The following is a 27,528-nucleotide window of genomic DNA, read 5'->3' on the forward strand; positions in this document are numbered from 1 at the left end:
AAAGTTCTGGAGATGGATGGTGGTGATGGTTGCTGAGCAATGGACTTAACACGGTCCAACTGTACATTTAAAAGTGGCTAATATGGGGCAGCGCCTGTGGCTCAAAGGAGTAGGGCACTGGCCCCATATGCTGGAGGTGGCAGGTTCAAACCCAGCCCTGGCCAAAAACTGCAAAACAACAACAACAACAAAAAAAGTGGCTAATATGGAAACTTGCATATTATGCATGTTTTATGGCAATTTTTAAAAAAATAAATTTTAAAGGGTCAGTAGTCAAGTGGATAAAGCTTGGATGCGTTAGATTTGGGTCTGAGTTATGATCGGTGTCCAGGTGACTTGGTCAAGAGGTAACCATGAGCTGCTCTCTCATTTCTGGATGACGGGGAAATGAGCTGTGGGAAAGAAGAACCTACAGTCACAGAGCTGATGCTAGCATCTGGGAGCAGGCATCTCAGTCGGGCTCTGAGAGCTGTGTAGAAGCTCAGCTCAGTTTTGGCTTCCTCAGGGGCCCACTGGTCTCTGGCTGCTCCGTGCTCTGCTCGGAAAGGCCTTACTTTGGCGCTGTGCTCCCAGGAAGTGAGGTATGCTCCGGCCAGCCTGCCCTTACTATGTCTTCTGGGCCTCACTTTCCCCACCTGCAAGATGGGGTATCAGTTCCCACACAGGAACTGCCAAAGACCAAATAAGATAACCCACGTGGGGGCGGCGCCTGTGGCTCAGTGAGCAGGGAGCCGGCCCCATATACCGAGGGTGGCAGGTTCAAACCCAGCCCCGGCCAAACTGCAACAAAAAAATAGCCGGGCGTTGTGGCGCGCGCCTGTAGTCCCAGCTACTAGGGAGGCTGAGGCAGGAGAATCGCCTAAGCCCAGGAGTTGGAGGTTGCTGTGAGCCGTGTGACGCCACGGCACTCTACTGAGGGCAATAAAGTGAAACTCTGTCTCTACAAAAAAAAAAAAAAAAAAAGATAACCCACGTGGTTACGTGCTCAAAAACCTTATTCGGCGCCTTCCTTTCCTCCAAAGTCACCTTTCCAGAACCGAGGCCCAGGGTCTGTAAAAGTCATGAGCCAACCTTTGTGCATAGTTATAAGGAATCTATTGGGGCAGCGCCGCCGGGAGTTTGCCTTTTTCCTACCGTGTTTTATTTCACACTTAGGTCTGGAGCTGGGAAGGGAAATGGTCCATCCCTCTGCGACTCCGTATTTCAGCTTCCCACCCACAAATACTCCCGGGAGCCCGCAGAGAAACGGGGCACATCACCCAGGCCCACGCACTGTCACTACGCCCCTGGACTTGGTGCTGTGGCCTCCTCGCTGCGTTTGCTGTTTCCTCTCGCGTCCCTTGCCTGTTCCCCAGGCGGCCGCCAGAGGGCGCCAGCGAACCAACGTCAGCTCCGCACACTGGGTGGGTCCAGCCTCCCACAGATGAGAGCTAAATCATCGCTACAGGGAACACAAGGTCCTAACGATCAGGCTCCCTTTGTTCCCTCTGACCTTACCTCAGGACTTGTACCTCATCTCTCAGCCTCCACTCCCCCCCGCCCTCCCGCACTGGACTTTTCGCTGTTCCTCAGCACTCCCTGGGAAGCTCTCCTGCCTCCGGGCTTTGTACTGACTGTTCCTGCCCTTTGGATGCTCTTCCCCCAGAAACCCCCCATGTCTCCCTCCCTTTGTTCATGCATGTCTGTGCTCAAATGTCACCTTTCCTTTCTTTCTTTTTTTGTTTTGTAGAGACAGAGTCTCACTTTACCGCCCTCGGTAGAGTGCCATGACGTCACACGGCTCACAGCAACCTCCAGCTTTTGGGCTTACGTGATTCTCTTGTCTCAGCCTCCCGAGCAGCTGGGACTACAGGCGCCCGGCTGTTTTTTTGGTTGCAGTTTGGCCGAGGCCGGGTTTGAACCCTCTACCCTCGGTATATGGGGCCGGCGCCCTACTCACTGAGCCACAGGCGCCACCCTCGAATGTCACCTTTTCAAAGATACCTTCCCCTCCCATCTGATTCTGAAGGCCATAGTGTGCAGTTGTGCAGGTTGTTCACTGCACAAGGTGCTAACTGAAGGGAAGAGAGATGAGTAAACCCAGCTCAGGCTCTGCTCTCCAAATTCTCCGCCCAGGAGAAAGGGGTGATATTTCAAATGATGGTGTCCCAGGGATTAGCAGCTACCTTATCCACCCCCTTAGTATCATCAATTGTGTCCTCAAGAAAGGTATGTTCATGTCCTAACCCCTAGTACCTGTGAATGTGACCTCATTTGGAAATAAGGTCTCTGCAGATGTAACCAAGTCAGAACAAAGTCATGCTGGAGTAGAGTAGGCTGTGACCCAATATGGCTGGTGTTCTTAGAAGAGACAGAGGGGAAATGGCCAGATGCAGCCACAGTCAGGTACACTCGGGGCTACCAGAAACCGAGACAAGCTAGGGAAAATCCTCACCTGGGGTGTGGCCCTACCACCAAGCTGTTTCTATGCTTCAGGATTGGGAGAGAATAAATGTCTGTTGTCTTAAGCACCCTCCTCTTCCCCCATTTGTGGCACTTAGTTCTAGAAGCCCTAGGAGAGAGTAATAGAGCCCAAACACCAACCCTGAAATACTCAAAAGCAATGGGGCCAAGGGGGCATGAGTACAGTTTTAAAAAAAGGATCCATTTTTAATTTACAAGAGTTCTAAATGTACAGAATTCTCCTTTAAAAAAATTGTTATACACAATAAATACAGTACAAAAAAATTTATCTTACAGTACTAGTTTTGTCTCCAAGATTTCAAAATGTGGCGCAGGAGGCTGGAGGCAGGAAGAACACAGGGAAGACTGGCTGGGGAGGGGACCTGGTTTCTTGTTTTGCTCAGATTTCAAAGTAGAGGGGTAGGAGCTTAGGAAATCTCTCTCTCTCTCACTCACTCGAGCACAGTGTATGGAGACATAAGTCAGGCAGCTGGATGTGCACCCATGAAAACGACACAGGTGCCCCAGGGCACAGTGCTCCAAGAAGTTGGCTCCTACCATCCCTTCTCTGGTTTCCTTTTATAGCCCACCACCCCCTCTCTGATTTCCTTTAATAGCCCGTGGGGGCAGTGGGAAGAGGCTGAGCCTGTGTGGAAGGACCTGGCAGCTCCAAGTGCCCTTCCAATGTGACCCAGGAGCAACACGGACAAGACCATTACCTGGAGCAGTGAGAGCCACTAGGTGCCCCCACCCCTGGCAAACAAACACGTGTCCCCGGGACAGAGTGGTGGAGTGTGCCTGGAGGTGGGAAGAAACAGGAACTGACACACCAGATTGTCCCTCATTTGGCAAAGGGTACAGTTTACATGACAGCCCCTCCCCTAAATCCGACCCACCATCCCCAGCCCCCAACAACCCAGCTGAAGCAGGAGGCATGGAAAGAGGCCTTTGTGACTCAAATAACTTAGGCAAGAAAAACTGTCAGGGGATCCCCGGCTCGTGTCCCCAGGAGGCTGAGGTCAGATGCCCAGCTGCCCCTGGCGTCCGTGCAGAGCAAGTGATGGGGAAGGGAAGTCCAGCCGGGTGTTATCTGTTCAACGTCCTGGCGCCAAGGCCGCCGTTGTGACTGGAGGGCGGGTAGGCCTCGGGCCTGTGCAGGGGCGATGGGGAGGTGGGTGCGACTGCTGCCGGGGTGCCATGGGGATACGGGGGTGCGGGTGTCCGCCCAGGGGCCTGCTGGAGGTTCAGGATGCTGTCGATGGCACTCTGGAGGTGTTCCGTGAGCGTGTCGTCCTGCGGGCTGTCACTAGAGAAGCTGGCCTGGTCCACGTCGGGCGATTCAGACTTCCGCCGTTTGGCTGGGGGCAACGGGGGGGCCTCCCAGCCCGGATCCCCGCTACCCCCTCCCTGCCCGGCACTGGCCGTGGGCTCTGGTGGAGCCCCCTTCAGCACACGCTGGTATAGCTCGTCCTCCACTGCGGCCAGCTCACGGATGAGCCCACTGGTGGCTTCATCCACTTTGGTCGGCAGCGGTGCTGGGCTGCCGGCCCGGGCTCTGCCGCTCCCTGCACCTTCCAGGGCCCCGCTGCCTGGGGCCCCCACGTTCTCACGGTATGTCTTACGCAGGGGCAGGCGGGGGCAGTGGGGGGCCGGGGCAGACGGCCTGCGGTCAGTGGTGGCAGGCGGTGGATGGTCCACAGTGCCATTCATCTGGCCTGTGGGTGGGGGTGGTGGGGGCCGGGGCTGGGGCTCAGCCGCCTGCAGGGCCGGGGGTGGGTGGTGCACCGGGTCCAGCGCAGTGTTATGCACCACCTTGCTGCGCCCGGCCTCCTGCTTGATCTTGAGCTTGAGGCCGATGCGGCTCCGGGCCTCGTAGGTCTTGATGGGTGGGCGGCTGCGGGAGGGCATGGGCCCGTCCTCGTCGGTGTCCAGGGACCAGGCGGCAGAGGAGGATGAAGAGGACAGGGAGGACGATGCCCGGGCCCAGGTGACCGAAGGGGAACCGCCTGCCCCGCCATGCCGGATCACAAGCTTGGTGGGCAGGTGTGGAGGGGGCTGGGTGGAGGCACCGGGCGCTGAAGACGATGGGGGACCATGGCCTAGAAGCCGATGGCCCTCGGAAGAGGCTGCCACAGGGAGGCCCAGAGAGCGTGAGGAAGACACATACTCATCTGCCGAATCAGGGCACAGAAAACCCAGGGGGTTAGGAGGCAGCGGCGCACCTGCTGTGTTCCAGGCACTGAGCTGAGCAACCCCTCCTCAGATCCCCAGGATGCACTACTGGGTGACACCTTTATCTGCAATCCCCAACCAACACCCCACCCCCACTCTAAACCGCTTGCTTTAACATGCCACTGGCAATGAGAGGCTCATTTAGAAGATTCAATGAATTAGAAGAAAATAACAAGTTCAGTTCCTCAGTCATGCTGGCCACATTCCAGATGCTCAGTAGCCACACTAAGCACCAGTGGCTAGTGGCTCCTGTATGGAATGGCAGACACATAGGAGTTTCATCTCTGCAGAAAGCTCTGTTGGACAGTGCTAATTGTTTATATATATGAAAAAAATGGCGGAGGTATCTCATTTGATGACTTTATATAGTTTATATATATGAAAAAATGGGGGAAGTATCTCATTTGATGGCAAGACTTGGGGTGAAATGACATGAGGTTATTTATGGCCTTAATGTACCCCAGTCAGTCTGGATACCCATCTGTTTCACTGCAGAAATATCTAAGTGCCTGACCCCAGAGAGCTTCCCCAATGTTCCTAGACATTGTCTAGGGAGTGTATCACCTTTCTAAAAGCAAAAGAATTCCAGAATATGTAGGGCCTCAAAGGGTTTTAGGTCAAGGGATAATAAGCTGGTATAATCACCTCCATTTTACAGAGGAGGACACAGTGGCACAGAGAGGTTACTTCCCCAAGGCCACACAGTCAGTAAGCAGCAGAGCCAGGATTTGAACCAGAAGATCTGACTCAGAACTGTGCTTCTAACCACCAAACTGTCCCACCCTGCTGAAGACTACCCTGAGGCTTAAGAATTGCCCTGGGCCTCTCCTTTACCATGGCTAGCTTTTCACACCAATTTCTCCTTTAAGTACCAATGACTGCTTTAAAAAAATTAAGGTCCAGGGCTCAAGAACAAAGTAGAATGAAGGTATATGTGTGAGGACAGAAAGCAGGGACCATTCTTTTCTTAAGGGAAGCGCTGGACTTGATTGGCATTGAATGTGGGTCAGGACTGAGGGGATACTTTGGAAAATTGGCAGCTGGGATTTACATACTTTCCTGAAGATGGGAGACCAGGGTGAGGAACCTCAGGTGCAAAATTTAAGGAGATCCCCCTTCTGTCTTCTATCTATCCCCTGGAAATAGCAGAGTCTTCCCCCATCCCAGGATGGAGGGGGTGAAAGTAGAACAGGTGATGGAAGTACAAAACAGGGCTCTGGTCTGAAGCAAGAGGTCCCAGATGCTCCTACCGAAGGAAGGTGGAGCCCAGGCGCCACCTGGTGGTGGTGTAAGGTAAGGTCACACACCCCACTCCTGCCTCCAACCTAATTCTAGTGGTGTCCAGGAAGGGTGGGGACATCTCTCTCTCCCTTCCCTTCTCACCAGGCTTCTCCTTGGCCAGCTGTTTATCCAAGGCAAGGGTGGTCTTCTCCTCCTGAATGAACATTCGGTCGATCATTACCATCTCTGCCGAGGGGCTCACCCTCTGGGGGTGAGAGAAGAGAAATGGGCAAGTGAACAAGCAAGGAGGAGGGACACCAGAGACCCAGGGGGATGTGAGCAGCTTCCGAATAATCCTTGTGATCTGACTACATGCCTCCTTCCCAGCCTCCCTCCTGAAGCTAAGAGGAGGGCAAGGTCCCAACTGGGAAGGAAGGGGACTTTGACCCTACCCGGGACTCCTCCAGGAGCAAGAGACGGTATTTATTGAGCATGGCCTGGGTGCGTTTCAGCAGCTGCATGGAGACCGTCTCAAACTCCTCATCCACTGTGAGGAAGAGAAGAGATGCAGGGCTGGAGATATTGGGGTGCTGTGTTCTCCAAAGTCACAGAGCATGCACCCTTCCCCACCCCTTACAGTGCCCTGCTGGGCTGTATGGGGCCCTTCAGGACACATCGGGAGAGTCCTGGGGAGGCCTCACCTTTGTGGTAGTCATTGGGGGAGGGGAGGGCACCCTGGTAGACGTGGTAGGGCAGGAGGCGATGCAGGGCATCCTCGAAGGAGGGGAAGGCTGTCTTGTAGTCAGGGTGCAGGACTGAGCCCTGATGTTTGTGCAAATGCTCCAGGAAACTGAGGTTGGATGGGGAGAGACCACATACACACAGCTGGGGTTGAGGGCCAGGCAAAACCAGTGTCACTGACCCTTTGTCCCAGGCCACAGCTGAACACAACAACAAAGGGAAAAGGAATACTCCGAAGGCAAGTTAGCATGTGCTAAACGGGCTTGCTTGTCCCACTGAATCCCTGGCCAGGACCAAAGGAAGTAGATGCTGTCATTATCCTCCTTCTATAGAAGAAGAAACTGAGGCTGGGGGAAGTGAAGTGCAGTCACTCCCCACAGCACAGGAAAGAGGAAGAGAGAGAACGGGAGCCAGAGGCTCCCCGTGCTACTCTGCCTCCTGCCACTTGCTGAGTTTCCCTGTTATCATCTCCTCTCCCGGGAGACAAGCCCAACCCCACCTACCCCCTGCTAAAGACCAGCCGCCCCTGCGCACTGTGGGGCAGGGGCTCATTTACTGCTGTGTGCTCAACACGGACCACAGGCCTGGGCACTGAGCAAAGATACCCGTGCTGGGAGAAGGGGAGACTGAGGGTCTGAGGGAACTGCACAGCTACCCAGGGCTGCAGCTGGGACAGGCACTTAGGCCTGACCCCCTACTTCTGAAGGGTGCTCCACTCGACCCCCCAAAGCACAGGTGGAGACGTGTGGAGACTCACTTGGCTTCCTTGCTGGGCTGGAGCGTGGGGGGTTTCTTCAGGCTGCTCAACTTGCTCTCATACTTGTGGGGAGAGAGTCGGGTGAGAGGCATTGTGACAGGGAAGCCTTCCCCAGTGCCCTGACCCACTCTCTCCCTCCAGCATGGGACAAAGACTTCTCACCCGGGTGGGGGCCTAGCCCCAGCTTCGGGATCCCATGCCCATCAAACTAAATCTGCAGGGGAGGAGAGGGCGACAGGAAGGCAGGAGCCTCGACCTGGGTCCCCTCTGTCCCCTCGCAGGGGCTGCTTTCTAAGTATCTCACTCTCCATGACAGGTGGCTGGCTCCTCTCCCCCATGACAACTCCTCTGATCTACATGGTCTCTGTCCTCTTCGCACCCCTAGCTCATCTCATTTTGCCCCAGATTTCTTCATGGTCCCCCATCTTGGCCCAGGCACAGCTGGTCTCTGAGTCTCTCCCAATTTCTTGGGTCCTGTGCCCTCTGACCTTATGTTCTTTGCTTGCCTTCCCATCCCCTGCATACAACAGGTAGTCTCTGCCTTGTCTATTCTCAGTCTGGCCTCCCTGTCTCTCATCCACTGTCCCATCCAGTACTGACCTCTCCTGCCTGAGCTTGTAGCCTGGACCCTGCACCTCCTTCCTTGTCTCAGTGTTACCTGCTCCGCCCCTGGCAACCACCTCTTATACTGCCATCCAGCTGTCTGGGTGCCCCTCTGTCCCTGAGCAACTATCCTAGTGTTTCTGCCATCTCTAACCATCTGTCTGGGTCTCACACACCCCCTCCTGTCCCTGTCTGGCTGTTCTCAAGGTTTCAGCTGCTTCTCTCTGATGTTCCTATTTCATCCTATCCCCCTTATTCTTGGTGTCTCCCTGCCCTGTCGCAGTTTCCTGGCAACAACCAGGTCCTGCCCTTGCACTTGCTCTGGGGGCCTCTTACCTGCAGCCCGGAGGACTTCCCTGGCCCGGATGAAGCAGCCTTAGCCATACTCAGGGTTGGGAGGTTGCTGGCAAAAGCTTTATTCTCAGCAGGAAGCAGAGGAGGGAGGCCTGGGGGGTATAGGTGGAAGGATAGGGCCCAGGGTCACTGACACAAAGGCCCTTCCTCAAATGTGAGCCCCAATCCTGTATCCATTCCACTCTCCTCCTGCCCTTTGGCCTCCTCAGAGCTGGGGAGTCAGCCCTGCCTCCTACACCTTCCCTTGGTCCCCTGAGGTCTTAATGACACCCCCATTCATGGGACCCATAACTCTGCCCCAGCCCATCCTCCCTGCTCTCAGCCCCCACCCACACAACTCTCCCCTACCTGCAGTGGCCATGGGTGCCGGGGCAGTGGCATGGCTGGGGGCAGTGGGGGTCCCGGAGGGGGCCTGCCCGCTGACCAGCACAGAGGCAGTGGGGCTGGCGAGGGGCCCCAGATTGGCGGAGGTCTGTGGGGTGCTGGGCCCCCCCCCAGCCTTGTTCTGGAGAATGATTCCGGACGGCACCTGAGGAGGGATAGGTGGTTGAGGGGTGGGGGGCATAGGCTAGGAGTGGGGGCAGCCAGGGGGCCAGGGCTGGGGATGAACAGAAAACCATAAAGCAAGAGGGACTCCGATCTGACTGAGTGGGCAGGGGCAGGGGAAGTTAGTGGTTCCTGCCTGCGATTACCTGGTGAAATCTTTCGAGAAGAGCCTTCGGTTGGGGCAGCGCTGGGAAGGGGGTGGTCACCATCTGGAAGGTCCGAGGAGGCGGTGGGGGGGGCACTGCAGGCTCAGGGACAAGGTGAAGGGTCGGTGGGGGTGTGGGGGACTTGTGGGGCCCCTGGCTGGGTGGGAATTGGAGTTGGAAATCTGACGGTGTAGGGGCTGACAACCTGGTAGACGTCTCGGAGGAGGAGGCCACAGCAGAGGTGGTAGAGGTCTGAGGGAGGTGGGGGGCTGGGGGTAGCGGCGCCTCAGGTGGCTGGGATGGGGGGCGCAGAGGGGGTTGGGGTGGCCCTGGTGTGGTGGGGGCTGGGGTGCTGGCAGGTGTGGGGACACCCAGCTGGTTCTGAATGACAAAGATACCAGGCAGAGTAGGGGTGGCCTGGGGTGGAGGGCAAGGGTGCAGGGCTGGCTCTGAGGGTGGGCGGGACACACTCTGGGGTTGGGAGGGCGGGCGGGAGTGGGGGCGGGAAGGTGGGCGGGAAGGGGGCCTGGCAGGGTGTGGGGAGGGCATATGGGGGCTGTCTCCCAGAGGGGCCTGGTGAGGTAGTGACGGGGACGAGGACGGGCCTGGACCCTTCAGTGGAGCTGCTGCCGGGATCTGGGCATGGGAGGGAGGCAGAGGGAAGGGGGCAGGGGTCAGAACCAACCTTTGCACCCACTGCCCCAAGACACTGGAGGCCCAGTCATGCTCGCTACAAACCCCTTTCTCAGCCCAAGCTCATCCTAAGGACCTCTCCAGGGCTACCCACCCCTTCCCCTTTTCCCAAGGCCCAAGCCAATCCCCCTAAACACCCTTCTCCTACAGCCTCCAGTCCCGTCCCCGCCCCCCCCAACTCCCCAGAGGGCAAGCCCTGCAGGGTGGGGCGGCAGCAGCAGAGGAAGCAGCAGGGGTGGTGGTGGTGGCAGCAGTGGCAGCAGCAGCAGCAGCGGTGGCAGCGGCAGGGACACCACGCCAGCTGCCCAGCCAGAGGGCAAGAGGGCTGGGACAGCAATACAGCAGTAGGGAGGGAGGGGCAGGCAGGCCAGCATCAAGGAAGCTGGCCCCACCCGCCTATCCAGCTAAGTTAAGGCAAAGATAGCAGCATAGGGGCCTGTGCTGTGTACAGGGCCACAGGGGCTGCTGAGTAGGACAGCAACTGAGGGGGAAGGGCCAGGCCTGAGTTCACAACCGCAGGGTGGGTCGGGGGACTCCGAGTGCTGGCACAGCCTCTACATATCCAGGACACCTGCCTGCATGTGCCTGTGTAGCTGTGGCTGCAGGCCCGGCTGGGAGCCACACGAACTCACAGGTACAGGTGCGTGTGTGCACACATACCACACGTTGGAGAGGCCTGTGTCTGCATGCACATGCCAGCAATCCAGGAGCCAGCTCTGCAGAATGCACACAGCCACCTCACTAAGACACAGAGCAAGCACCTTGCTCCTCTGCACCCTCCTCCCCAGGAATCCTAACAGCAGCAGCCACTGTGTAACCAGTGAGCGCCACCACTGGGCTGGCACCATATGCTCGCTCGCTGCTACAGAACCAACATCTTAGTCACAGCTCATGCTGACCCAGTGCATAGGGCTGGCCACCTGCACTGGTCCACGTGATCCCTCCATGGCCTTAAGAGCAGTGATCACACTGGGCCCATTTCACAGACAATAAACTGAGGCCAAGGAGCCAAAATGTTCAGAGTCTCAGATGTTAGAAGTGGAGCTGGGACTGAAGCCTAACATTTGTGCTCATCTTGTCACCTTAATGCTACCCAATGACTTCTGGGCTGCTTCAAAAAGCTGATGGAAGAGGACCCAGGTGACCTACCCAAGGCCACAGTCCAAAGCTCGATCTCTTTGCATGATTTCTGAATTATCACTAGCTTTGACCTCCAAGTCCTGGGATCCTTCCAGCAGCTCCCTTTACAAACTTGGCCCTGAATAACTTCTAGCAGTTAAAAAAACAAAACAAGAACCCAATCTATTCATCCATTCTGACATCCCCGAAGGTTTACCATCTCCAAGGAGAAATCAGAGAATAGCCCTTGGTTCTTGTGCAAGACTGGTGGAATTGTCCCCTAGACAACACTTCTGGAAGACAGCTTGGCCTGGGGACTTGGAAAGAGTTACAACCTTTGATCTAATAATTTCCCCTTCAGGTATCTCTGATAAAGAACATTCAGATGGTCTGGCAAGGTGGCTCACTATAATCTCAGTGCTTTGAGAGACCAAGGTAAGAGTATATCACCTGAGACCAGGATTTGAGACCAGACTGGGCAACATAGAGAGATCTCATCTCTATAAAAAAAAAAAAAGTAAAAATAAAAAATTAGGCAAGCCTGGTGGTACAGACCTGCTGTCCCAGCTACTGAGGAGGGTAAGGCAGGAGGATCACTTTAGCCCAAGAGTTTAAGGCTCCAGTGAGTTATGACCTGGCCACTGCACTCCAGCCTGGACAAGAGAGTGAGACCCTGTCTCCAAGAGAAAAAGAAAAAAAGAAAAAGAATAGAAGCCAGGCACGGTGGCTCACCCCTGTAATCCTAGCACTCTGGAAGGCTGAGGCAGGTGGATTGCCTGAGCTCAGGAGTTCGAGACCAGCCTGAGCAAGAAAGAGACCCAGTCACTACTAAAAATAGAAAAATTAGTCAGGAGTAGTAGTTGTGGTATCTATAGCCACTTGGGATGCTGAGGCAAGAGCATAGCTTTGAGCTGAAGAGTTTGAGGTTTCTGTAAGCTATGATGCCATAGCACTCTACCAAGGGAGACAAAGTGAGATGCTGTCTCAATTAAAAAAAAAAAAAAAAAGAATAGAGAATGTCTTTGTTCTCAAGGGCTGAAATGTTATACCAAAATATTAAGGAATACAAGGACATAACAGGTGCAACTTACTCTTGAACAATTCAGAAAAAAATGTGTACACATGAGAGAGCTAATGATAAAGCTAATGTAGCAAAGGTTTACAATGAGTAAATGTGGGGTGGGACCAGCCTCCCAACAACCCCCAACAATCCCCACCTCCTTGTATTCAGTCTTCCATCCCCACATCGTTCTGGAGTTATTCCCTGTGGCCAACAGAATTGAGCAGAAGTGATTACATGTCACTTCCAAGACTAGGTTATAAAAAAAGACTATGGCTCCCACACTGAGCACTCTCCATCTCTTTCTGCTGGGTCATTCAATTTGAAGGAAGCAACATACACCCAGGCTGGTGGGTTCAAAACTGGCACTGGCCAGCTAAACTACAATGACAACTGCAACAAAAAATAGCCAGGCATTGTGGTGGGTGCCTGTAGTCCAAGCTACTTGAGAAACTGAGGCAGGAGGATCACTTGAGCCCAAGAGTTTGAGGTTGCTATGAGCTGTGATGCCACAGCACTCTACCTAGGGGGACAGAGTAAGACTCTGACTCAAAAAAAAAAAAATATATATATATATATATATATATAAAATTAATACATCTGGCTAAAATAAAGAGCTTGCTAAAGAGCAAACCACTCCCATGAAACTTTTTGTATATTTGAAATAAGAAATTTAAAAATGCCAAAAACAATATATATTTTTTGGGTGGCACCTGTGGCTCAGTGGGTAGGGCGCCGGCCCTATATACTGAGAGTGGCGGGTTCAAACCCAGCCCCGGCCAAACTGCAACAAAGAAATGGCCAGGTGTTCTGGCGGGCACCTGTAGTCCCAGCAACTCAGGAGGCTGAGGCAAGAGAATCGCCTAAGCCCAGGAGTTGGAGGTTGCTATGAGCTGTGATGCCACAGCACTCTAATGAGGGCAATAAAGTGAGACTCTGTCTCTAAAAAATATATATATACACATACATGTTTGTGTGTGTATCTCATTCTCACGAAAAATGCAGACATGCCCACACTTCAGAAACAAAGTCACAAGCCAAATGACACGGTGGGAGAAATGTCTACAACTCCCAGCACAGACAAAGCTCATCTTTCTCACACATAAAGAACCTCTAGAAATCACTCAGAACTGATGAGAGAAGGGAGCCAAAGGAGATGATCCCACAGTGCACAGAAAAGGAAACACAAAAGGCCTAAGTATTTGAAGGGATGTTCAACCTGACTATAACAAGAGAAATACATATTAAAAGCACCCTAGGGTACCATTTTTCACCCATCAGATTAGCAATACGCCAGATGTCTAGAAAAGACACTCAGACACATTGCCCCAAGGGTCTAAACCTGTGCAATTTGCTACAACTCTAGGAAAACGTCATTTAGCAGTAGCTATCCAAATTACAAACGCAGACCGCTTTGATTGAGCAAACAGCCTTTCAAGAAGTGACCAAATACATTGGCACATGTGAGAAATGGCAGGTGAATCAGTGGTTTCCTGCAGCTCTGTGTGGAAAGTCAAAAAAATGGCCTACTGTGGGAGATGAGTAATGGTCCCGCTACTCAGAGGGAAATTAACAGAGGAAGGAGGAAACTCTCCATTGCTGCTAAAGTACGTGTATAATGGGTTATCTTCTGGACATATCCATATTTGCACTCGGCTGTGTATGCACCAAGAGCCGGAAGGGTTGACAAAAGTAAGTTCCTGTAGTTACCTGCTGGGGTGGTGGGTAGAAATGAGGCAGCAATGGGCTGGAGACATAGAATGGTCCCTATACTTTGAAAAATATCTGTTTACTTTTTTTTTTTTTTGAGACAGAGCCTCAAGCTGTCACCCTGGGTAGAGTGCCATGGCATCACAGCTCACAGAACCTCCAACTCCTGGGCTCAAGCGATTCTCCTGCCTCTGCCTCCCAAGTAGCTGGGACTACAGGTGTCTCCCAAAATGCCTGGCTATTTTTTGGTTGCAGCTATCATTGTTGTTTGGCAGGCCCGGGCTGGGTTCGAACCCTCCAGCTCAGGTGTATGTGGCTGGCACCTTAGCCGCTTGAGCCATAGGCACTAAGCCTTTTTAATTTTTTTTTTTTTTTTTTTTTGAGGCAGAGTCTTACCCTGCTGCCTAGAGAACCATGGCATCAGCCTAGCTCACAGCAACCTTAATTCCTGGGCTCAAGCGATCTTCATGCCTCATCCTCCCAAATAGCTAAGAACTATAGGCACCCCTCACAACACCCACCTAATTTTTGTATTTTTAATAGAGACAGGGTCTCATTCTTGCTCAGGCTGGTCTTGAACTCCTGAGCTCAAGGGATCTTCCTGCCTGAGCCTCCCAGAGTGCTAGGATCACAGGCATGAGCCCTCACACCTGTCTTAAAAAATATTTTTTGATGATTAAAGCATGTGAATAAAATCCCTAATTTAAAAGGTTTTAACTAGACAAAGGGAAAAAGACCAAAAGAAAAGTCCATACCAAAATATTACCAATTGCTTGTACACAGTGGTATTACAAGTGATTGGTTTTTCTTAATTCTTTTCTGTATTTTCTAAATTCTCTAAATGAGCATGAAATTATTTTTATAATCTTTTTGAAAATAATCTTTAAAAAAAAAAAAAAAAAACTACCAGGCGGCGCCTGTGGCTCAAGGAGTAGGGCGCCAGTCCCATATGCTGGAGGTGGCGGGTTCAAACCCATCCCCGGCCTAAAAACACACACACACACACACACACACACACACACACACACAAAAAAAAAAAAAAACTACCACATGAATGTATGAGTGTATTATTTACCAAGAGTTTTTTTTTTTTTAAGTGATAGGGTCTTGCTATACTGCTCAGGCTACAACTGATTTTGCTACAACTCTAGGAAAACGTCATTTAGCAGTAGCTATTCAAATTACAAACGCAGACCTGCTTTGATTGAAAATTGTGGGCTCAAAATTGTGGGCTCAAGTGATCCTCCTGACTCAGCCTCCCTAGTAGCCACAGCATCCAGTTACCAAGAGATTTCAATTACCCTGTGTACAGATGGCAAGGTGCTCAACCTCATGCATAATTAGAGAAAAGCACAGGAGGTGTGTCACTTTCCAGGCTGGTGAAGATACAGGAAGAAGCCCTAGATTGGCCAAATTTTGAGGAGGATCCACTGGTCAGTGCTTTCCATAAAATTTTTGGATGTTACCCTCTAAATCCGGCAATTCTATTTCTAGAAATCTACCATACAAGCACTTTCACATGTGTGCAAAGCTTGGCGCAAGGATATTTGTAGGAATGCTGTTTGTTAACTATTTGTATTAGGAAACTATTTGTATTCATGAAAAAGGGAGTGAATAAATAAATAAATCATGGCGTGTTTGTATTATGAAATGCAGTAAAGACATCAAAAGAAAGAGGCATGGCTCATGCCTATAATCCCAGCACTCTGGGAGGCCGAGGCAGGTGGATTGCCTGAGCTCATGAGTTGGAGACCAGCCTGAGCCAGAGTGAGACCTCATCTCTAAAAACAGCCAGGAGTTGTGGTGGGCACTTATAGTCCCAGCTACTTCGGAGGCTGAGGCAAGAGAATCGCTCAAGCCCAAGAGTTTGAGTTTGCTGTGAGCTGTGATGCCACAGCACTCACTCTATCAAGGGCGACAAAGTGAGACTCTGTCTCAAAAAAAAAAAAAAAAAAAAAAAAAAAGAGGCAAATCTACAGCCCACAAGCTAAGAATAGTTTTTACATTTTTAAATAGTTGGGGGAAAAAACTGCCAAGAAGAATAACATTTTGTGACTCATGAAAACTATATGAAATTTAAATTTCTATGTCCATAAATAAAGTTTTATTGGCACATTCTCATGCTCATTCATTTACCTATGGTCTATAGTTGCTTCTGTCAAGAGACCATATGACTCACAAAGCCTAAAATGTTTGCTATTGGCTCTTTATAGAAAGTTGGCCTGCTCAAGACCAGCCTAAGCAAGAGCGAGACCCCATATGTGCCAAAAATAGAAAAATTAACCAGGTGCTGTGGTAGGCATCCCTAGTCTTAGCCTCCCTACCCTGGAGGCTGAGGCAGAAGGATCACTTGAATCTAGAAGTTTGGGGTTGCTGTGACCTAGGCTGACACCATGGCACCCTACCCCAGGTATCAAAGTGAGATTCTGTCTCTCTCTCTTTTTTTTTTTTTTTGTAGAGACAGAGTCTCACTTTATGGCCTTCAGTAGAGTGCCATGGCATCACACAGCTCACAGCAGCCTCCAACTCCTGGGCTTAAGCAATTCTCTTGCCTTAGCCTCCCAAGTAGCTGGGACTACAGGCACCTGCCACAACGCCTGGCTATTGAGATTCTGTCTCTCAAAAAAAAAAAAAAAAAAGTAACATAATAGTAATTGAAAAAAAAAGACACAAAATTACATAGCAAATATGCCGAGTATAAAAAATAAAAAAAAATAAAAAAATAAAAAGTCTGGGGCGGCACCTGTGGCTCAAAGGAGTAGGGTGCCAGCTCCATATATCGGAGGTGGTGGGTTCAAACCCCAGCCCTGGCCAAAAACTGCAAAAAAAAGTCTGTCTGGAAAAATTAATAAAAAAATAAAAATAAAGTCAGCCTGGCTTCTTTCTCTTCGTAGTTCTTCCAACATACCCAAAAGTTCTAACATAAAGGGTATCCCAAAAGTTGGCCATAAAGTTGCCATACATGGAGAAAATGGGAAATGATAGCTAATTGTACCTTTATTTACAAAATATCCATTATAAGGCGATTGCACTAATGTACACAGCTATGATTTAACAATAAAAAAAGGAAAAAAAATCCATTATAAAATTTTACAAAGAGTGGCCAAAAAGTAGAAAATGTTTTGTAAATATTCTGTAGAATTTTGTAATCAATATTTTGTAGATAGGCCCAGCGCCTGTGGCTCAAGCGGCTAAGGCACCAGCCACGTACACCTGAGCTGCCAGCCTGGGCCGCCAAACAACAATGTTGGCTGCAACCAAAAAATAGCTGGGCGTTGTGGCGGGCACCTGTAGTCCCAGCTACTTGGGCGGCAGCGGCAAGAGAATCGCTTAAGGCCAGGAGTTGGAGGTTGCTTTGAGCCGTGATGCCATGGCACTCTACCCAGGGCGACAGGTTGAGGCTCTGTCTCAAAAAAAAAATAATAATAATAAAATATTTCGTTGATAAAGACATACTGAGCTACAACTTCCCATTTTCCCTATGTATGGAGACTTCATGGGTAACTTTTGGGACACCCTCTTTATATACTTATTAATTGATTTAACCCCTAAAGCTGTACAAAGTAGCTACTGTGACTATCATCCTCGTTTTACAGGTAAGGAAACTGAGGCACAGAGAGGTAAGCAACTTGCCTAACGTCAAAGAGCCTGTATGTGGGAGGGCTGAGATTCCACTGTCCCCATGTCTAACTCTCACACCACAATGATCTCCCCAGATTGTGGTTTGCAAATTCCACAGCGTGCCCCTTAGCAATGGCTAGAGTCCTTCTAGTGGGCTGCAACCCACATTTAAAGAAAACAGAGGAAGCATGATAGTAAAGGCCAGTGTGCATCACATGGTAATGACAGGCATTAATTTTGTGAAACACAGAGGCTGTTGGATTTATCTGGGTCCAGAGTCCACTGAGTTCAAAGTGCGGAGTTCAGATAATCAGGGAGTGCCGCATATGCGCACAACAGTGGTTCTCAATCTGGGTGATTCTGTGCTCCCAGAGGACATGTGGCTGTCCACCCAGCCATCCACCCACTTGCTCACTGACATTCAGGGAGCACCTCTGGCATGCCAGGCATTGCTGTGGGCACAGCTGCTGCAGAGGAATGACCTGCCCTGAGTCTTGCCTGCACTGGCCTGCCTGTGACTAAGAATCTGTTCATGTGCACACCTGCCTGGCACACCGACCTTCCTTCTCAAAGGTCATCATGACCATCACTGCTCATGTTAGCTGAACAATGGCTCTGGGTGGGGCCACTGAGTGAGGTCTGCAGCCTTATTACCATTTCACAGGTAACTAAACCATGCCTGAGAGAGCTGGAATAAGTAGAGCCGGGAGTCACGCCCAAGTCTGCCATTCTCAAGACCTCAGTTTCTCCAGCAGCAAACTCTCAGAGTTGAACCCAGACCCTACCACTTAGCAGCTGAGTAACCTTGGGCAAGCTAATTACACAAGCATTTCTCTCTGTGCTTCTGTTTCCTCATCTGTAAAATGAGGATAATACTGCTACCTACTTCGTGGAGGCAGCTGTGAGACGTACATGAGAGAAAGCTTGCAGAGTGCTTAGAAAATAGCACTGAGAAATAGAAATGCCATTATTCATACCACAACCCCCTCCTCCTCATGCCTCCAGTCCATAAGGAAGTGCCAAACTGCCCCCTGATCCCTTCAATTTCTGTCATCACTGCTACCATCCTGGTCTTTTTTTTCTTTTTCAGACAGAGTCTCACTCTGTCACCCTGGGGTTGAGTGCCCTGGCATCAGAGCTCACAGAAACCTCAAACTCTTGGGCTCAAGTGATCCTCTTCCTTGGCCTCCCAAGGAGCTGGGACTGTAAGTGCCTGCCACCACACCTGGCTAGTTTTTATATTTTTAGTAGAGACAGGTCTTGCTCTGCTCAGGTTGGTCTTGAACTCCTGAGCTCGAGCAATCTACCCCGCGTGGCCTCCCAGAGTGCTTGGATTACAGGCATGAGCTGCCGCTCCTGGCCACCACCCTGGTTTTCCACTGCTCACCTTGTCCCTAAACGTCTGTACCAGCTACCGCACAGACTTCTACTTGTGCTTCCCACCAAACCATTTTCCAATGGCAACCAGAGGGGTCACTGAAAATCAAGTAACAGACCATGCCATGTCCTGACTGGAAACTCTGTTGGTTTCAAGGTCTGAACTCATGTACCACCCCCCTCCCCACCTCAGGGACTCCTGACATCTCCAACCCTCTCTCCTTCCTCCTCTCCAGCCTCTTTCCATTCCTTGAGCATCCCAAGCTCATCACTGCCTCAGGACCTTTGCATATACTGTCTGTCCCACCCCCAACCTTCCCTCGCAAGGCTCCTGCCCCATACTGTTCTCTACGAAGTTGTTCCTTCTTCCTTTAGGCCTCAGCTTAAATGCTTCCCCCTTCCAGAGGCCTTTCCACCAACACCCCCTAAGGTGGGCACCCTCTGCTGCACTCCTTGCCACAGTCAATGCTTCCATCTGTCAGGCTACTGGCCTGCGGGTCATTTATGTCTCTCCCTCTTTGATTTCACAATGGTGTCCTCGACAAAGAGCCAGCATGCAGAGGGCACCTGTATGATGGCTGAGCTGAGTTCACTCCCCCATTCACTTATTCAACAAATGCTCAGTGGGTGCCCACCAGGTGCCAGGCACTATCTGGCCACTGTGGAGACAGCAGGGACAGAAGGGACAACTCCGTCTCATGAGTTTACACTGCAGCGAGGAGAGCAGGGCAGTAAACCGGGAACACAAATAGGCAGCCAGATGGTGAGGGAGGAAATGGGTGGACTATTCATCCTGGTTGGTCTGGGACTGCCTGTTTTATTGTATTATTATTATTATCTTTTAAACCAAAAAGACAGGGTTTATTAACAGGAAGATTGATAAGCAAAAGAGAGGGAAGAGAACCACCTCTGACAACGGAAGGGAGGAATCCAAGTGAGAAGCCCCCACTGCTCAGTTTTAAAAGTGAAACCCTTGCACCTGAGAACCCCTTTAGTACTGGGTAAACTAGGACAGCTGGTCACCTTAGGAGGGAGCCTAGAAAAACACCTGGCACACAACGGGTGCTCAGTGACGCCTGCTGAATGTGCAACACTGAAATGGCAGCACCACAAAAACACCCTCACCCAGCTTGAACCACAGCACTTGAAGGAAGGGACTTGAACCATCCCTGCATTAAGCAGAGGATGGGAGGCTGAGAGAGAGGAAGTCACTAGCTGGGAGCACCCAGGCCTGCGTCTGACTCATCTTAGAAACAGTCTCTCAGGGGGGCGCCTGTGGCGCAGTGAGCAGGGTGCCGGCCCCATATACCGAGGGTGGCGGGTTCAAACCCAGACCCGGCCAAACTGCAACAACAACAAAAAAAGAAACAGTCTCTCAGAGGCCGGAGGGCTCCCTGCCTCTTGTGCCCCCCTACTCCTGCCTGTCTTTTTCCTCCATTTGGAGATGATCCGGCACCATCCTAAGCCCATGTCCCTCTGGATGACAAATCTGTGCTGGCCCCATAATAATAGTTAAAAATAGTAATAATATCAAACATTTCTCAAGTGCTTACTTCACGGTAAGTGTATACGGTCTGACAATTAAGTTCGTGAACTTATCACCGTACACTTATATTGGCAGCACAATATAAACAGCTCAATAAGGTTTTAATAACCTTGGCATATCAGCATTTCACAGCTGTGTTTGTGTTGATGTGTGGCAGTGTCTTACTGAGTGGTCTTCATTATTGTCATTGAATGCTTTGTGTACTATTAAGAGAATGTTAGAGCTTGAATTACAACAACAAACAAACATTGACTTTTTTTTTTTTTTTTTTGAGAAACAGTTTCACTTTGTCATCCTTGGTAGAGAGCTATGGCATCATAGATCACAGCAAACTCAAACTCTTGAGCTTGAGCAATCCTCCTGCCTCAGCCTCCCAAGTAGCTGGGACAAGAGGAGCCCACCACAACACCTGACTAGTTTTTCTATTTTTAGGAAAGACAAAGTCTTGCTCTTGCTTAGACTGGTCTCGAACTCCTGAGCTCAAGCAATTCACCTGCCTCAGCCTCTCAGAGTGCTGGGATTACAGGTGTGAGCCACTGCACTGGCCTCAACATTAACTTTCTTGTTAAACTTGATGACAGTGAAAGTGAAATCAGGGACATGTTAGTGCAAGTTTACGAGGATAATGCCATGAAGAAAACAGCAGTGTACAAATGGATTAAACATTTTTCTGAGGGGAGAGAAAGAGTCACTGATGAAGAGAGGTCAGGGTGGCCAATAACAAGCAGAACTGACAAAAACATTGCAAAAATTCATCAAACTACATTAAAATCTTTGGCTGACTGTGAAAAGCATAGCAGACCAAGTAAACGTCATTAGAGAAACAGGAAAACCTTAACTGAAAATCATGGCAGAAGAAAGGTGTGGCTCTCGGGCGGCGCCTGTGGCTCAGTGAGCAGGGCACCGGCCCCATATACCGAGGATGGCGGGTTCAAACCCAGCCCCGGCCAAACTGCAACAAAAAATAGCCGGGCGTTGTGGCGGCGCCTGTAGTCCCAGCTACTCGGGAGGCTGAGGCAGGGGAATCGCCTAAGCCCAGGAGTTGGAGGTTGCTGTGAGCTGTGTGACGCCACGGCACTCTACCGAGGGCAATAAAGTGAAACTCTGTCTCTACAAAAAAAATAAATAAATAAAAATAAAAAAAAAAGAAAGGTGTGGCTCTCCCATCATGACAATGCACCAGCTCAACAGCACTGCCTGTGAAAGAGTTTTTAGCCAAATAAAAACTGCATTGGAACACCCAGTAAACAAATAACTGCATTGGAACACCCTCCCTACTCACCTGATCTGGCCCCCAATGACGTTTTTCTTCACCCAAAGATAAAGGAAATACTAAAAGCAAAACATTTTGATGACATTCAGAACATCAAGGTAATATGATAACAGCTCTGATGGCTATTCCAGAAAAAGAGTTCCAAAATGGCTTTGAAGGGTGGACGAGGTGCCAGTGTCAATGTGTAACTTTCCAAGGAGTACTTCCAAACTGACCATAGTGATATTCAGCAATTCGGTATGTAGCACTTCGTTTTAGGATGAGTTCACAAACTTAATTGTGAGACCTAACCCTAACCCTACCAACTCTTTACTCCACTTAAGCACTACCCCACAACCCCAAAATATCTGTTGATGGAAATGAAGAAACTGGTTGCTCAAGATTATGTGGTACGTGGCAGAGCCTGCAAGTGAAATCTCGACTGTTCAAGGCCAGAGCCATGCTGGTTTTTGTCATCCTGGCCCTAACTGATGTTACTGTCTCCTCTTTCTGTCTATCCATCAGTCCTTTTTGAACAAGTACAACATCCACTGCTCCAGAATAGAAGGGTAGCCCTCCCTAACTTCCCATGTGCTTATGACTTACACAAGACAAAAGGCTAATTCTCCTAACATGCAAAAAGTTTCTACAAATCAACAAGAAAATGACCAGTAACCCAAATTTTAAAATGACAAGTTATGACCTGACAGTCAAATAGTACAGAAAGTACAAATAGCTCTTAAGGATATGAAAACCTGTCCCACTTGATTCACACTAAAAGAAATGCAAATTAAAACAAAAGAAAATACTATTTCTCATCCCTCCAGAATGGCCAAGTTCAAATACCAGCACGAGTATAGGAAAACAAGCACAAATTGTACATTGCTAATGAAGGTTAAGCCAATTCGTACTCTACAGAGAGCAATTTGGCAATATCTATCAAAAATAAATGCATATGCCTTTAGACCCATCAATTTCCTTTTTAAAAACTTATCCTAAAAAGTAACATATATAAAAAGTCATTCCTTATAGCTTTGTTCATAACAGCCAAAGATTGGGTGTGACTTATAAGCCTAACAAGGACTGATAAAATAACAGTACATCCATACAGTGGAATAACATGCAGCCATATAAAAGAATGAATCATGGTCCCCAAGATCAAATTTTAAACGTTAAAAGCAAAGTGCAAAACCGCAGAGTATGCTATTATTTTTATAAAAATGGAAGGAAAATAATCCGCACATGATTTTACTTGCCTATACACAGAAAAGGAATGTAAAAAACCACTCTAGAGGGTCCTCAGGAAGCTAAGATTCAGAAGAAGTGGGCTTTTCACTATGTACTTTTTTGTATCTTTTTGAAATATGAACTATCTGAACTTATAAAGATGAGAAAATTAGGGCGGCGCCTGTGGCTCAAAGGGGTAGAGTGCTAGCCCCATATGCCAGAGGTGGTTGGTTCAAACCCAGCCCTGGCCAAAAACTGTAAAAAACAAAACAAAACAAAAAAAAAAGATGAGAAAATTATCACTTTCAGAAATAATCAATTTCCTGTTGTTTCTTGTATCCCTGCCTAGAGTGTGGGCTCCCCCAGGGGTGGCCCTGGTCTCAAGTATCCACAATCATTAGGAGATACTCAGGGACTATCTGTGGAGCAGGGGGGCCTGAGAGAGAGCCATGGTCCTAGTCAGCGATACAAGGGTGCAGGCAGGACAGAGAGCAAGGAGGACAGCGGGCAGAGGGTGCAGCCAGGTCTGAGCTGAGGACAGAGGCTGCCAGGGGATTTGTCTACCTGGGGGGCCGGAGCTGGGGAGGCCTGGCTGTCGAGGCCAGCTCCTTTGGCGACGGGGGTGGCCAGGGCTGGGTCTTGGGCAGGAGGCGGGGCGCTGACTATGACCGAGGCGGGCACGGAGAGGTGGGGGCCCTCTGCGGAGAGGGGCTGCTGGCTCCTCTCCTGCAACACGCAGCCCGCACACGGTCAGAAGATTGCCCCACGGGCCCTCAGCCTCCCCACTTGAGACCAGTGCCCCTAGTGCCGTTCCCCGGACTCCAGAGAAGGGGGTTGTAAGCAGTGGGCAGGAGGGGTGCCGGGTGCTGGGCACAAACCAGCAGCACATTACATAAATGCCTGTCAGCCCCTCCCCCTTGTCTGCCTTTTCTTGCCCCACCCACCCAACCCTCTGTCCTTGGGCTGCCCACTCCCTCTCTGAGACCCCTCTTCTTGTCTGTCAGCTTGTCTCCCTTTGCCAGCTTGGCTGGCCCCTCACCCCTTGGGCTGCCTCCATGGGCCACCTGTGTCATCACTGAGATGCTCTCCCCAACCCACAAGACCATCTCTGCTGGCTGCCTCAGCAGCACCCAATTTCAGCTCCCGGCCCCTCTTGCGGCCTCCCCTCCCCTGGCACCTGCTTCCTTGGCCCCACCCAGCCCTGGTTACCTGGGGCAGGAACATCTGCAGAGAGTCCTGAGTGAGGATGGCCGTGGCTGTGGCAGAAGGTGGCTGCCCCAGGACAATCTTCTCTGGGCTGGATGCCAGGCCTGGGCTGGGCTGAGGGGTGGTGGCCTGGGGCGGGGCAGTGGCCTGTGGGGTGGGGGCCTGAGGGGGCTGCTGCACCTGTGGCTGTTGGAGGCCCAGGGGTAGTGGTGTACTGACTGCTGGGGGAACCTGAGGGGTGGGCTGCACCGTAAGGACAGGTGCAGCCTCCCCTGTGGTGGCAGTGGCAGGGGTGGCTGGCTGCACCAGCCCATCCGGGGTGTTGAGCATAGCCACAGCACTAGGGGGCAGCGTGACCCCCTGGAGGACGGTAGTGGCTGTGGGGCCGGCAGGGGCCGGTTGGCTCTGTGTGGGCAGGCTACCCGTGGCCAGCGACACGGGCATCTGGAAGAGTGCTGGCTGTCCCACCTGGATGGGGGCGGCCGAGAGGATGTGGGCTGCGCTGTGGGCCCCAGAGTGGGGGGCCAGCACGGGGCCCAGGCTCAGCGGGCCTGCCAGGTTCTGGTTGGTGAGGATGGGGTTTGCAATGAGCTGCCCACCCGCATGGGGGGCTGCAGCTGCCAGGATCTGCCCACCCACATTGGCAGGAAGGGCTGAGAGCGGCTGAGGGAGCTGAACTGCAGGCGTGCCTGGCAGCAGGAACTGGTTCTGGCCTGGCAGCATATGCTGGGCAGGGATGACGATGCTGCTGCCTTGATTAAGGAGGTGGACACTCATGGGCTTGCTCAGGGCTCCAGGGGGCTGAGGTGGAACAGCCCCTGTTGTGGTGGCTGGAGGCTGCTTGAAGACATTTGCCTGCAGAGCAGGTGCCGGGAAGCCCGATAGCACCACATTCTGGCCCGCTTTGCCCGCCGCCATGAAAGTCAGGTTCTGGGGGGCCTTGGGCTGCTGCGGGAGGCCCCCGGGCTCACCCTGGATGGTGAGTGTGGCACCTGTTGGGGTGAACGGCTTAGGTGTCAGCTGGTAGAGCTTGGGGGGCAGCACACCGGTGGGCTTGGGCTGGATGGGTGTGGGGGTACGATGAAGGATCACGTTAGGTGCAGGGACCAGCGGTGATGTGCCGAGGCCCGGGGCCACCGCCAGTGGCTGTCCTGAGGGCGCTCCAGTGGCTGCTGCTGTGGCAGCCCCTGCTCCTCCGAACATAGAGTTTCCATTGAGCGTGGTGGCCACAGCGGCTGAGAGGTTCTTCTGGATGACCAGGCCAGCCCCCTGTGGGGAGACACCAGCCGACGCCAAGGTCACTGGCTCCGAGGGGCCAGCTGCCGAGGCCAGGTAGCCACTGACAGGTACCTGTTTGGCCAAGAGCTGGGAGGTGGGTGTGTTGAGTGCCATAACAGGCTGGCCCACCACCTGGATTGGCGCCAGGCCGAGCGTAGCAGCAGTGGCACCCCCAGGGCTGCCATTGGGCAGGCCTTGGAGGCCTGGGATAGGCTGCAGGGTCACATTGCCCAGGCCCACAGGCTGCAGAAAGGGCTGGACGCTCAGGGCCTTGTTGACCACATCCTGGGGTGGCACTAGGGCCTGGTGGGTCAGCACAGTGGGTGGGGCCTGCAGCCCCAGGAGGTCAGTACTGCCTGGGAAGAGGGCCTGAGGCCCTGTGGCCACGGTGGCTGCTCCTCCAGCACCTGTTGGGCCTGCCCCGCCATCTGCGGGCTGCAATGTGGGCAGCTGGAAGGGGCCCAGGTCCAGCTCGGCCTCAGCCTCAAGCGTCTGCTCGGTGATGTTGGCCTCTTGGAGGCTTTGTTGTAGAATGTCACAGGGCTGGTCGGCTCCCCCGCTGCCCCCACTTCCACCCCCTGTTGCAGGAGAGCCCAGGATGTCATCTTCCAGAAAGTCTAGATCCACGCTGGGGGCTGGCTGGCTGGGCTCTGGGTTCAGGTGGTTGCCAGAAGCTTCTTGTACATGGAGCTGGAAGCCAGGTAGGGTGGGAAAGAAAGAGCTAAGGTTAGCAAAGGGTTGGGCTGCGGCCACTGCTGCAGCAAACAACACTCAGGTGGCAGGGCAGCCAAGTTCAAGAAAGAACATTCCATCTGCAGGTGGCTGGACCTGGGATCAAATCTCAGCTCTGCCAGGGCTTGGCTGTGCAACCTGAGGCTTGCTTATCTAACTCAGTTTCTTCATCTGTACCCATCAGAAGACTGTAACAAAAACAATTTTTTAAATAGCCATACAGGGCCTACAACACTTATTAGTGATTCCAAAACCTTAAAGCTCTAAAACCCAAGAATGTTTTCATAATTCTTTGGCAGCAAAACTTAACCCTAACTGACGTGGCCCTTTGGGTAGACCATATTTCTTCATGTCATATGACTTCATAAATTCAGCCATCAAAAGTGAGTGTGTAACGTTACATAGGGCATGAATACCATATCGCCTTTTCAGAATCTGGAAAATTCTGAAGTCTCAAACACACTGGACCTCCAAAGGTTTCTGATAAAGAATTGTAGTCGCTGGACTAAAAATCATGTTGGTGGCAACAGCTACCACCTGTAGGTTTATACGCCAACTGTGCCATAAATCCAATGCTTTTTAAATGTTTCCCATGCTGTCCCAGAGCACCCGGATAAGTATGTGCACACACATAATGAGCAATACTTCAGCTATGCCACCTAATCTCCACTGATATCTGACCAGATAATACATCAAAGCCTACAGTTTCAAAGAGTCTGATTAATCTAAGTGGAGGGCTCCTAGCAGTGCCTGGCAGGTACTTGGGAAACATCATCTATCATTGTTATTGTTATTATTATCGTGAGTGTTGTTAAAAACAATGCTGCTCTCTCCCTCATTTCACAGAGGGGACACTTCTTGGTGAGTGCAGAGGAGTGGCTAATGGGACAATACTCCAACTTAGCCCTAACTGAGGACTGCAGGCCCCCATGCCCCTCTGACTTTAACAACTAAATGCTCATAACCTGCCTCCCAGGATGGCTGTGAAAATTCCCTGACATCATGTATGGGGAATGCTCAGAACTGGACCAGGGACCATATGGGTGTGAAAACATGGTAATGATAAAAGTAAGTATCGCAAAATAACAACCATATAGGGTCATCGTGGCTATTGGGTCTATAAATGTGGTAACACTGACATGATACATAACTGGTATGTTTCTGGATTTAATCATTTATATTATGAAAGACAAATTATTTGTAATATACTATTAAAGTGTTGTGAGAACTACATAAAAATGACCATAAAGAGCCTAGCATATGATAATCGTTACCATGATGAAGAGGGAAGAAGGAGGGGAAGGAAAGGAGGGACAGACAGAGGGGGAGGGAGAGGGAGGGAGGGAGGGATGGGAGGAGAGCGGCATGGCTGGCACTTGGTGCAGGGATCGGCATAGCCAGGCACCGCAGGTGCTACTATTAAAAGCCTTCTGCATTCCCCATTCTGGAGCTTTGCTTCACTGTCCAAGTGGAGACGGTGGTCTGTGGGTGAGGAGGCCCCTCCCCTGGTCTCGCACAGCCCCATGGCTGAGTCAGGGCAGGACTCAGATCGCCCCTAACCGCCCCCCCCCCCAAGAGGAATGTCCCTGCTAGACCCTGAAGCTTGCATCTGCCTCACCTCTCCAGAACTGCTCTGCACCAGCTGGCCTTCAAGGCCCCAAGGCC

General features: G+C 51.3%; 1 protein-coding gene across 3 annotated transcripts in view; it reads right to left on the reverse strand.

Moving 5' to 3' along the window:
• Nucleotides 1-1,863: 1,863 nt before the first annotated feature.
• The window catches only part of BICRA (BRD4 interacting chromatin remodeling complex associated protein), a 95,491-nt gene continuing 69,826 nt past the window's right edge, over nucleotides 1,864-27,528 (reverse strand). For all 3 annotated transcript variants that reach the window (XM_053604727.1, XM_053604724.1, XM_053604726.1), the window contains 10 exons: nucleotides 23,857-25,821; nucleotides 23,212-23,373; nucleotides 9,043-9,678; nucleotides 8,699-8,879; nucleotides 8,333-8,442; nucleotides 7,394-7,455; nucleotides 6,597-6,745; nucleotides 6,348-6,442; nucleotides 6,058-6,160; nucleotides 1,864-4,613 (listed from right to left, as the gene is read on the reverse strand). In XM_053604727.1, coding sequence (XP_053460702.1) covers nucleotides 3,529-4,613; nucleotides 6,058-6,160; nucleotides 6,348-6,442; nucleotides 6,597-6,745; nucleotides 7,394-7,455; nucleotides 8,333-8,442; nucleotides 8,699-8,879; nucleotides 9,043-9,678; nucleotides 23,212-23,373; nucleotides 23,857-25,821 — 4,548 coding nt within the window. In that variant the 3' untranslated portion in view covers nucleotides 1,864-3,528. The remainder of the gene's footprint in view (nucleotides 4,614-6,057; nucleotides 6,161-6,347; nucleotides 6,443-6,596; nucleotides 6,746-7,393; nucleotides 7,456-8,332; nucleotides 8,443-8,698; nucleotides 8,880-9,042; nucleotides 9,679-23,211; nucleotides 23,374-23,856; nucleotides 25,822-27,528) is intronic.

Source organism: Nycticebus coucang, chromosome 10 (assembly GCF_027406575.1).
Source record: "Nycticebus coucang isolate mNycCou1 chromosome 10, mNycCou1.pri, whole genome shotgun sequence".
Classification (NCBI taxonomy): Eukaryota; Metazoa; Chordata; class Mammalia; order Primates; family Lorisidae; genus Nycticebus; species Nycticebus coucang.